The following is a 12,588-nucleotide window of genomic DNA, read 5'->3' as shown; positions in this document are numbered from 1 at the left end:
TTCTGATAGATTCTATTTTTCCAGATACTCCTCAAAAAATAAAATTCATGCCCTAACCCGTTTGGCTCAGTGGATAGAGCGTTGGCCTGTGGACTGAAAGGTCCAGGTTCGGTTCCAGTCAAGGGCATGTAGCTTGGTTGCGGGTACATCGCCAGTAGGGGATGTTTCTCTCTCACGCGATATTTCTAACTCTCTATCCCACCCCCTTCCTCTCTGTAAAAAAATCAACAAAATATATATTTTTAAAAATAAAATAAAATTCATTCCTCATTCTTACTTCCTGCTTTTCTCCTTGCACTACTATAGCCTTTCTTCTCTTCCCCTTTCTCTTACAACTTCATTCTCCACTTCTGACCCTGTCCAGATTGTGTTCTCACTGTAAAGAACTGAATAGAATGCATCAGTATATTTTTCACAGAATTCACTTCTTCTAAAATGCCTTTGCAAAACTTTATTCAAACTTTTACTGAACACCTCCTGCATGTTACCTAACATAGTTATTCATTGATTTTCTACATACATTTGTATATAAATCAGCCCATTTATCTCCTTCCCAAATTGTATCGTTAAAAAAAAAAAAAAAAACCTTTGCCCTGGCCAGGCGGCTCAGTTGGTTGGAGCGCTGTCCCCATACACCAAGAAGGTTGCAGGTTCGATTCTGGTTCAGGGCACATACCTAGGTTGTGGGTTCAATCCCCGGTCGGGGCGCCTGTGGGAGGCAGTGGATCAAAGTTTCTCTCTCACATCGATGTTTCTCCCTCTCTCTTTTTCCCTTCCTCTCACTCTCTAAAAATAAATAAAAACACACCATTATATACATCCAACAAAGTTTCAGATTTTACATATGAAACATCTTACTTTGAAAAGTACCTCAATGCAAGAGAGGAACCAAGGTGGCGGCATAGGTAAACACCTAAACTGCTGCCTCGCACAACAATTTCAAAACTACAACTAAAAGACAAAACATCTATCACCCAGAACCACGGGAAAGCTGGCTGAGTGGAAGTTCTACAACTAGAAGGAAAGAGAAAAGAGCATTGAGACATGCACAAGCACTGAAAAGCTGAGGTACGGAGGAGCGCATATCGGGCTGGCGGCAGGCGACTGGGAGCATTGCTTTTTTCAACCCGAAGGGAGACAAGCTCCCGATTATTCTGAACTCTAGTCTCTGGGGAGACGCTGGAGACCCAAACTCCTACGGGAAGAAGCTGGACTGTCTGCCATCGGGTCGGAAAGTGAGGGTGGCTTTCTTGCAGAGGTGCACGCAGCAATCATTGTTTACTGCGCTGGGGCGCGAGATGCGAGGACTTGGAAACGCGGAGACACAGAGACGGCTGACTGGCAGCCATCGCTCTTTGCCATGCCCTAGCCTAGTGACTCCCTGAGACCCCGCCCCGCACAATCTATAAACCCACCCAAGCTCCACGCAGCGGCTTTTGCATGTAAATCGTCTGCCCTATCACAGTTTAACCTAACCAACTGTAGCTCTGGTCAGACAGCTCCAAAACCTCCAAACCCCAAGCAAAGAGGAGAAAACTGTAGTTCTCGCTGTAGCTCCTGCTGGGTGGCCTGAGACAGTAGCTGACCAGCACACCATTGGAGATCCAGAAGCTAGTGTATCTAGTGGTCAGTGTGAGACGACACCAGATTTCAACTCCTCACATCCATAAGTGACTCATTCAAGAGGCAGACTCAGTGAGTACCAAAGCCCCACTGAAGCAAGTCCTGCCCCATAAGCGTGTCTCCAGCACAGCAGTTCTTCCATTATAGACACAGCGGGTCCTCACAGCCAACGGGCCTGGAGGTCAATTCCTCCCAGTGTACCAACAGCAATCAAGGCTTAACTACACCAAGACTTTGCACTCAGCCCACAAAGGGGTGCACCAAGAGTGTCCACCTCAGGTGATAGGCTGAACCACTGGTCACCTACCACAGAAAACCACTCCATCAACACAGGGAAGCAGCAAAATGCGGAAACAAAGAAACATGTCACGAATGAAAGAAATGGAGGAAAGCCAACTACTGGACATAGAGTTTAAAACCACATTTATAAGGTTACTCAAGAATCTTCTAAAAACCGCCAAGATACTTGATGAGACCTCCAAGGAGCTTAGTGAGACCTTCAAGGACCTTAATGAGAATGCCAAAAAAATGGAAATGGACCAGTCAGAAATTAAGCTTACACTGTCTGAAATAAAGAATATACAGAAATTCAACTGTAGATCAAAGGACCCCAAGAATCAAACCAAAGATCTGAAATATGAGGAAACAAAAAACACCCAACCAGAAAAACAAAAAGAAAAAAGAACCCAAAAATATGAAGATAGTGTAAGGAGCCTCTGGGACAACTTCAAGCATACCAACATCCGAATTATTGGGGTGCCAGAAGAAGAGAGAGAGCAAAATATTAAAAACCTATTAGAAGAAATAATGACTGAAAACTTTCCCTACCTTGTGAAAGAAATAGACTTACAAGCCCAGGAAGCGCAGAGAACCCCAAACAAGAGGAATCCAAAGAGGACCACACCAAGACACATCATAATTAAAATGCCAAGGGCAAAAGACAAAGAGAGAATCTTGAAAGCAGCAAAAGAAAAACAGTTAATTACCTACAAGGGAGTACCCATACGACTGTCAGCTGATTTCTCAACAGAAACTATGCAGGCCAGAAGGGAGTGGCAAGAAATATTCAAAGTGATGAAGAGCAAGAACCTACAACCAAGATTACTCTACCCAGCAAAGCTATCATTCAGAATTGAAGGTCAGATAAAGAGCTTCACAGACAAGAAAAAGCTAAAGGAGTTCATCACCACCAAACCAGGATTATATGAAATGCCGAAGGGTATTCTTTAAGAAGAGGAAGAAGAAGAAAAAGGTAAAGATAAAAATTACAAACAACAAAATGACAACAAATACATACCTACCAACAAGTGAATCTAAAAATCAAGTGAATAAAAAATCTGATGAACAGAATGGACTGATGAATATAATAGAATCAGGGACACAGAAAGGGAGTGGACTGACAATTCTCAGGGGGAAGGGGGTGTGAGGGGTGCGGGAAGAATTTGGACAAAAATCTTACACCTATGGATGAAGACAGTGGCGGGGGGTAAGGGAGTGGGGTGGGGAATCAGGTGGAGGGGTGCTATGGGGGGAACAAAAAGAGGAACACCTGTAATAATCTGAACAATAAAGATTTATTTAAAAAAAAGAAAAAAGAAAAAAGAAAGAAAAGTACCTCAATGCATATAAGCCTAACCAATGGACACAGACAACAGGGGGGTGAGGGCATGAGAGGGGAGATTGGGGGGGTAATGGGGGAATAAGGACACATATATAACACCGTAATCAATAAAGTGATGGATGGATGGATGGATGGATGGAAGGAAGGAAGGAAGGAAGGAAGGAAGGAAGGAAGGAAGGAACCTCAAACTAAATAAATGAAAAACAATGTCCAAAATGACAGAGTACTTTTCTAATCAAACATGGTCATCTTTGCAGGCCCAGTTAAACAATTATTTTTTTAAGTAAGAATAATAAAATAACATTTTGCCTTTTATTACTGTCTAAATATATACTCCACAACAGAAAATGTTTCATATCCAAATTGTATTAATGAGAAAAATAAAGGATTCCTTTAAGACAAAACAGTCTAATTTCTCATGAACATTTGTACAATTCACTCAAAGTCAGACCTATTTCTAGCAACACAAAAACCATCTGCATCACTAATATGAATTCAGTAACCTTGAAAAACAAAGACTAAGAGCCCACCAACAGATCCTGATGTAGTAACATGGCCTTTCCATCCCAGACCCTTGACTAATTTCTCATGCTTGGGTGATCTATCATGTCAGTAGTGACACTTTGGTCAGTTGCCTGAGAGACTGGAGGCTTATTATGATCACCTTGGGAAATGCTTTATTCCAAGGCAATGAAATAAAAATGCAAACTTCCTCACCAGAATCTGAAATTGCAGTACTGCTCCTCACTTTTCTTAAAGTTACATATGCAAAAGTGCAACTCTCTGGGACCTTCAAATAGCCTACTTAATTGCATTCAAGATGACAGCATTAACAATTAAATGTTTAATATATACATAAAAAATAACTAATTAATAATGCTACTTTTTAAAGTATTATAGTAGTAATAGCTAACATTTAATCAATATTGAGAGCAAGTTCTGTTATGCTACATAAAGTAATGTAGCATATGTTACATTATAGTAACATATAGTAACAAGTATTACATATAGTAAAAATATAAACCCTACTGACATTATATACCAGGCAGAAATCTAAGTGCTTGATGGCCATTATCCCATTAATCCTCACACCATCCCTATAGGACTGACATTATAAATATTAAAAATATTATATTTTACAGATGATAAAACTGAGGCTTGGAAGTATTAAGCACCTTACTCAAGGTCACTTAGCTACAGAAGGTTGGGACTCAAATCCAGGTATATCAGGATCCAAAGACTGTGCTCTTGACTACCATATAATAATGTTTGGCTTACATTCATTCAATTTTAATTTTAAAGTTCTTGGCAAGTCTAAATAGGAGGGTTACTTTTTAGGACAAGTTTCTTCCTTTAAAATGAACTACATTTATCTTATTACATACAAAAATCAACTTTAAAGATTTTACTTAAAACTGTCATCCTACAAGTTTAAATATTTGGATGAGAAACAAAATCTGAATGAAAGCCTTAAATCTCTATGGTAATGAGTCACAGCTGGAAGAGACCTTGAGGGTCATCTAATCCAAATTCTTCCTTTTATGAATAATGAAACAAGAGACCTTTTGAAAAACATCTATATTCAATTTAAAGTACCACATACCCAATCCAGAAACATGAAGGTTTGGGTGTTGTTGTTTTTTTAAGTCATCATTTTAAATAGATACTCTTAACATTTCAAGATCATGATATCCATTTCTGAAGCACTGTAAGAAAATACAGCTCTAACCGGTTTGGCTTGGTGGATAGAGCATCGGCCTGCGGGACAGAAGGTCCCTGGTTCGATTCTGGTCAAGGGCATGTACCTTGGTTGCGGGCACATCCCCAGTAGGAGGTGTGCAGGAGGCAGCTGATCGATGTTTCTCTCTCATCGATGTTTCTAACTCTCTATCCCTCTCCCTTCCTCTCTGTAAAAAATCAATAAAATATATTAAAAAAGAAAATACAAACTCACAGACTCCTCCACCTCTGGAGTCACTGCCACTGCCTTGGTTCTCCACCAGGTCTGAGATCTGAGCACACGGCCAACCCGCATCAGAGAAGATGAGGAAATCAAGAGTCAGGAGAATTAAATAACTTGCCCATGATCATACCACTAAAGAATAAAGGGACTGAGATCTAACCACCCAGAGGAGCCTGTCTGGTGCAGAGCATACACCATTAGCTGCCATTGAGTGAATCAAATGAAATAAGGCTGACAAAGTTCTAATAGAGTTCCAGTCACATGTGCCTTGTATCAATGTTTGCTTTAACAGAAGAGGGTCCTGTCCAAGCTGAGAAACACTCCACTGCAGAGCTTTGGAGGGATATAAGAAAGGAATCCCTGCTGTCAGAACAGACAGTGCAGTAGATCACCCTCACATCTACAGACATCCTGTATTTCTTTTCACCTGGGAGTTTAGTTTCACCCTTTTCTTTCAGAACCTTCTTTCAGTTAGTTCTCACAACCCTAGTTTCACTAAGCACAAAGTAAATGCTTCTGGAACTTTAAACAAAAACCATCTCAAGAATGACAGTTTTGAAAAGTCTGATAAATATATTCTAATTTTTTACTTAAAATTTAAAAAAAAAACAAACTCCATGACCTGAGGTCACTCTATAGGACTATTACCAATTGAAGTTTGAATCTTACTATTTATAGAAAGGCATTTTTTTTTAAGTATCCTTACCTATGTGGATTCAAACTCAAATAGCCATATCTTCATTAATTAAATTTACATAATCCTTTGGGTCAACTACAAACTCAGCTGCACTTTACCAGTCTTGTCATGTGACTGAACTTAAGCTCATTTCAAGAAAAAGGATGCACTATGCCGTATTTAGAACACGTATCACTGAGAATTGCCAGGTAAGTCTGAAGCCTATCCAAAACCTTGCTTTAGTTGCTAAGAAACTACAATTCTGCTATATTATCAGTCATTGAAAGATGCTATGCTAGCAAATATTAAAGATGTTAATGTTAAGATCAAGAATATCTCATCTATGGTGCCAAATGAAACCATGCTATTTCCACATATCAAACAGCTAAAATTAGTATTGGGCTTCTTTAAGTCATATTGTTAACACACAACTAAAAACTGGTAAGACAAATCAGTCTAACTCTATGCTGCCTTCCACAGTGACCTCATCTTTGGGGAAAAACAGGAAAAATACCCAATATACTTAACACATTAAATGCTATAGACAGAAAAAGTTTCCTTCCCGATCCCTGCAGTGATAACTCAAGGCCATCAAGCATACACAGGATTTGAATGGTCCAATTTGGTACAACAGACACTTATAATTAATCCATGATGTTTTTTCAATCCTTTATTAGATAAATTTTCACTGTAATCTTAAGCATTTTAAGACTGCATTTCTCCTTAGAATGCTTAACTCCATTTGCTCTATCACTTTTTTTTTAATGAAAGTCATTTAAATTTCAGCTATTCCAACAAGAGTAATCTAGCCTAACAACAAAGAAGCACTGAAGGATTAGCAAAAATAAGTTATAGTTCACTCTGCACTACTGCTCATAAATTCTCTCCTATAAAAATATTTTTAAATCTGACTTAAAGGTTGTTTCCACAAGAGCAGAAACCTGTTCACAATACCTCTGAAATACCAATTTAGCAGCTGAATTATCACACACGCACGCCTTCAACAATCAGAATCTTTTCTGTCAAGGATAGATCCCGTCATGATTCCCCATTTCTCCACCTTCTCTAAAGAGCTTCAGCTCAAAATCCAATTCTCTCGTTTGCACTACACTTACACACATTCCAGGTAATACTTTTATGTTCTCAGAAATAATCTTTTTTCTGTCTTGAAACGTTTAGATCTTAAAAACCCATGTCTTCCATCTCCCTCTCTCCAGTAACTGTCCTCAACCCTACTGCAGTTCAGCTATATGCCCCTGCCTTCCCAAAGGCCCAATCACTATCATCAGTGCTTGCCACTACTCAGCTGCTCCCTTCCTTAATATATCCTCCACACTGCAAACCAACACTACACAGCCGGCTTCCTGCATTTTACTCCCTTCCCTTATTTTCTGTCTTCACCCACCTCCACGTCTATACCAGGCACCCTTCTTTCCTTAATAAATATTCCCCCTACCTCAGTTACAACCCTTCTTCCCCATCCTTTGCTCATTTTTCCTGTCGTTATTTAGAAACTCCTTTTTGCTCTCCCAACCATTATCCTAGAATGCCCAACACTCAACCCTTCTCAGCAAACCCAGCCTTCTTCCCCATCTCCTTTAGAGCCAAGCAGCGCTTCCCAGATCCCCTACTGCAGTCAACCCACCCCCTTAGCTTTCCACCCACCTTCCCTCCACCTCCACATCCATGGCTCCCGGATTTTTCATCCCCTCCTTAGGACTCTAGCATTCTGCTGTTTTCTCCTGGACGCCCTTTCCACCAACGCCTCCCTTATTTTTTAAACATGTCACCTGTCTTACGGGGCCCAGCAGAATCCTACGACCCCATACGCCCCAGACCTCCACTCTCCTGCAGATCACGCCGACACCACTCGCCCTCTCCTCCTTAAACACAAATGCCGCCTTTACTAAAAAAAAAAAAAAAAAAAAAAAAAAAAAATGTTTATTGATTTTAGAGAGAGGAAGGGAGGGGGAGAGAGAGAAAGAGAGAAACATCGATGTGATAGAGAAACATCGGGTCCAAGGACCGAACCCGCAACCTGGGATGAGCCCTGACAAGGAATCCAATCAGCAACCTTTTGATGCACAGGCCAATGCTCAACAGAGCCACACGGCCAGGGCTCCCGTCCGCCTTCATTAAAAGCTGCGTCCCCTCCTCGTCCACCCGCTACTCCAGCTCCCCACGTTGGCTTCCTGGGTGTTCCCTCCCTGCCTCGGAGCGACGAGCCCCACGACTTGGCGCCTCTAAGCCAGCAGTATCCTCGGGCTCCGATCGACGCCCCCGCGTCTCGGACAGTCTCCAGTTCTCACTCCCGCGCCTCCAACTCCCGACCGCCTCTACTCCTCGCGGGTCCGCAGCCCCTCAAACTCTCCCACCCGCTCCTTCCCCCTGGCTCCGGCACCACCGCAGGCCTGGACGCCTCCGGCGCCCCTCTTACCGTTCTGAGCGGCGCTTGGCCCTGGGAGGAGGGAGCCAGAGACCAGCAACAGCGAGATGACCAAGGCGCTGGGGAGCGTCGAGCCCGACATCCTCTCTGCAGAAGACCCAAGAGCAAAAAGGCCGAGGCCGGAGCCCGGGCCAGGGCCGGGAAAGGGAGGGGAGGGAGGTAGGGGGCGGGCGACAGAGCGAGGGAGTGAGCAAGGAAAGTAGCGACGGCTCCGCTCCGTCCTTCGTCGTCCTCCCCCTACCGCCGCAGCGCCCAAGCCTCGCGAGATCTTGGCTGAGGCGTGATAGCAGCAAGACTCGCGAGAAGAGGCAGCTTGAACTAGTGTTCCCGCCCCTCGGACTTGCGTGCTTACCCCTGCAGAGGCTGATTGGCCAAGCTCGAGGTAGGTCACGTGCCAAGGGCGCTTCTGGCCACGTGACGGAGCAAGGCGGGCTTCCTCCAGCTCTCTTGGCCGGTTGGGGCGGGGGCAGAGAAGTCAGCGTTTAGCTAGCTAATCCCTAGGTGAAACGCGAGCGCCCATAAATAAGAGGAAGTTTTAGGAGCCTACTGTGTTTTCTCCACCCATCCTGCCTTTCAGTTGTTGGAGCTCTTGGCTGCGGTATTTGATGCACCACTGTTTCTTTTACGCCTTTTTTCATTGCCCCATGGAAGTCCTGCCGTTACTTCCTTCTGGACTTTGACCTTAGACCTCCAACCCCCTACTAGCATCTAGCTCCAACCTCCCTCTTTAGCCTACTGTTTTAACCTTCCTGGCGAGGTGATACACTCCCCGTGCTCAGTGGTACTTTGAGCTTTCCTGCCTGTACACCTGCTCCCTGGGCCTGAAATGTCCCCCTTTCCTCGCCCTTCTATTTTCCCCTCCCCCATTTTGGCCTTGTTTTAGCTTCATGAAAATCTCAGGGCCTAAAGTTTAGCGTAATTGCTAGTTAGACACTAAGTTCTACATGGAAGTCATCACAAGAATCTTCAGAAGCAGCGAACATTTATTGAGTACCTGTTGTGTACCAGGTTCTCACACCTGCTGTGAAACCCAAATGAAAACATGGTACACACACTAAGTTCACAACCTAGTCTATCATAGGGTCTAGGTCCTCTAGGAAATGGGTGAATAACCTAAAAAAACAACCCATAGGAGAGAAGCAGCAAAGTGCTCTGGCAAAGTTGTCACTACTATTTTCAAGGAACGTTGGGAAATGCTTTATTTGTTTGTTTGTTTGTTTATTTATTTCAGACAGGAAGGGAGAGGGAGAGATAGAAACATCATTGATGAGTGAGAATCATTGATTGGCTGCCCCCTACTGGGGATGAGCCCCCCAACCTGAGCATGTACCCTAACCAGGAATCCAACTGTGAATCAGGAAGTGACCTGATTCATAGGTCCATGCTCAATCACTGAGCCACCCCAGCGGTGCAGGAATTGCTCTTTTTAAGGGTATATTTTTGTTCTACCTTCAGCTCTGTCATTCCTTGGTTGGCAAAGGAGTCTCTTGCTTAGCTTATGCCTGACTCAAATCAGACATCCTGGGGAGGATCTGTGGAGTGAAACTGAGAGATGCCAAGTAAACAGCCCTGATGACCTGAGAGCTCAGAGTATAGAGGAAGGAGTACTCACATGGGCAACCACCAACTCACATGCTCAAGCCAAAGTAGTAAAAAACTTTCAACATGAACTTGGAAAGCTGGTGGTACCAGACTCAGCTTTCTATCCAGCACTGGGACTACGGCAATGGCATGTTGTTGATTAAAATGTATACTATATCCTTCACAACCTCAGGTGTGTGTGACAAAAACATTCACATGGAAAAAGATTGGACAAAGACCATTCTGAAGACAGTTCTGTATGAAGGACTCCAGAGCCACCTGTGATGGGACACCAAGATTTTCAGCAGATGGGAATTTTTGGTTGGGTGCAACCTTTCTTTATAACAGTAACTAACATCCCTATTTGAATATAACAAGGGATCCTTACAAAATGGTTGTGCTCATTTTGTGGGTAGGGAAACTGAGGCTAAGTGAGGCCTGACCTGCCCAGGGTCCAAGTGTTTGTGGTAATCATTAATACCAAACAGTTTGGTTTGACTACTAGGCTCATGGCATGAGTGCATTTCTACCTTAAAATTGGGAATGGCATGTTACTTGTTTTGGCCAGTGAAATGTAAAAAATGATATGTAACATTTTCAAGCACACATATTTCATTTCAGTTACAGTCACTGTAGTATACTCTTGCCTGCATGGTAATCAGTGATCATGATGGTGAAAGCATGTGTCAAAATGAAACTTATGTGAGCCTGGGTCTCTGAGTTAACACTGCCAACCCACACAGAACTGGTAGTGTCTGTTGATTAAGCTACTGATATTAAGAGGTATTTTCTCCTACTGGATAGCCTGGACTGTTCTAGTTAAGAGAAAGATAAAATTCAGGTTCATCCCACCACCTCTACCACCACCATTTCTTCTCAAAAATCTATTAAGCTATGTGGCCATAGGCAAATGACCTGATCTCTCTAAACCAGTGGTTCTCAACCTTTCTAATGCCATGACCCTTTAATACAGTTCCTCATGTTGTGGTGACCCCCAACCATAAAATTATTTTCGTTGCTACTTCATAACTGTAATTTTGCTACTGTTAATGAATCGTAATGTAAATATCTGTGTTTTCCGATGGTCTTAGGTGACCCTGCTAGCGGTTCTCAACCTGTGGGTTGTGACCCACAGGTTGAGAACCGCTGCTGTAGAGCCTAAGACCATCGGAAAACACAGATATTTACATTACGATTCATTAACAGTAGCAAAATTACAGTTATGAAGTAGCAACGAAAATAATTTTATGGTTGGGGGTCACCACAACATGAGGAACTGTATTAAAGGGTCATGGCATTAGAAAGGTTGAGAACCACTGCTCTAAACCCTATGTTCTGTCAAATGGGGCTGATGATAATACCAACATCATAAGATTATAAAGGGAATAAATGAGTGCATTTATGTACACTGTTTAGAACAGTTGTGTTCTGTTGTTGCACAGTGAACACTCAAATGTTGACAATAATGAAAATAAATGTTATTGTAGTTGCTGCTGCTACAATTCTGACTCCAACTCTTTGTTCTCCAACTATGCCATGCTTCTTACCAAAAGTGACTGAGGAAGAAAATTTTTAAGTACGGTGTTACCAATCAACTCTCAAAACCTGCCGTTATGAGAAATCCTTTTACTCTGGAGAAAATGTCATCAAATTCTATGTGATGGCAGCTGTATTTTTGTTGAGAAAATACATGACAACTAAAACCTCTCAATAATGCAGTAACTTCTTCATCACATTTTTTTATTTATTCATCCATTGATACACAGTTAGGATGTTACCTCATCCTAGCTATTATAAACAACTACTGGTAGAGGCCCGGTGCACGAATTTGTGCACCAGTGGGGTCCCTCAGCCTGGCCTGTGGGATTGGGCCGAAACCAGCTCTCCAACCTCCCCCAAGGGGTCCCAGATTGCGAGAGGTTGCAGACCAGGCTGAGGGACCCCACTGGTGCACTATCAGGGCCGGGGAGGGACACGGGAGGTTGGCCAGCCAGGGAGGGACCGTGGGAGGACTCCAGGGAGTGTCTAGCCCAGCCGTGGGCAAACTACGGCCCACGGGCCGGATTCAGCCCATTCGGCTGTTCTATCCGGCCCGCGGAGCCAAAAGAGTGGAGGGTTCTCTTGCTCTCCCCTCCGCTCCTTTACTTTGAATTTACATTAGTTCACACAAACACTCCATCCATGCTTTTGTTCCGGCCCTCCGGTGTGGGAACCCCTTTCACGTCCCGCGTGGTTCAGGGTTCTGGTTCAGGGTTCGGGTTCTGGAGAAGGCTGCACACAAATGAAAAGAGACTTGGAAAAGTATTAATTTGGAAATATTGGGGGCCAGGCGGGAGCCCAACTCTAGTGGGAGGACTACCCTTTGCTCTGGCCTTGCAATCCCTTTTATTGAGACTATGGGATACGCCCATAACCTTTAGGCAGGAAATTCCAATAACAGAAATTTACATAGGAGAAACAGAGTTGGAGGCTGCTTCAGCTAACAATGTTTCAACTAAACAGTGAGTGATTAAAACATTTAAGGTTGTTGACCAGCCTTCCCAGTTTCCTGGCCACATCTTTCTATTAGTGGTAGAATGATTGGTTTCCGGCACTCCAGTCCAGTTTAAGAACCCATTGTGGCCCTCGAGTCAAAAAGTTTGCCCACCCCTGGTCTAGCCCATCTCACTCAGTCCCAA

At 43.3% G+C, this 12,588-nt stretch overlaps 1 protein-coding gene across 3 annotated transcripts in view; it reads right to left on the bottom strand.

Annotated features, from left to right (window-relative positions):
* The window catches only part of LOC308242673 (neuroplastin), an 82,290-nt gene extending 73,691 nt beyond the window's left edge, over nucleotides 1-8,599 (bottom strand). For 2 of the 3 annotated variants that reach the window (XM_080657090.1, XM_080657089.1), the window contains exon 1: nucleotides 8,321-8,585. In XM_080657090.1, the coding sequence (XP_080513216.1) occupies nucleotides 8,321-8,411 (91 nt within the window). In that variant the 5' untranslated portion in view covers nucleotides 8,412-8,585. Of the gene's footprint in view, nucleotides 1-8,320 lie in introns of all 3 variants that reach the window. The other variant, XM_080657091.1, reaches the window with a different exon arrangement.
* Between the last annotated feature and the right edge of the window lie 3,989 nt (nucleotides 8,600-12,588).

Source organism: Plecotus auritus (assembly GCF_963455305.1).
Source record: "Plecotus auritus genome assembly, chromosome: 1".
NCBI classification, from domain to species: Eukaryota; Metazoa; Chordata; class Mammalia; order Chiroptera; family Vespertilionidae; genus Plecotus; species Plecotus auritus.
This window is presented reverse-complemented; position numbering and strand designations above follow the sequence as displayed.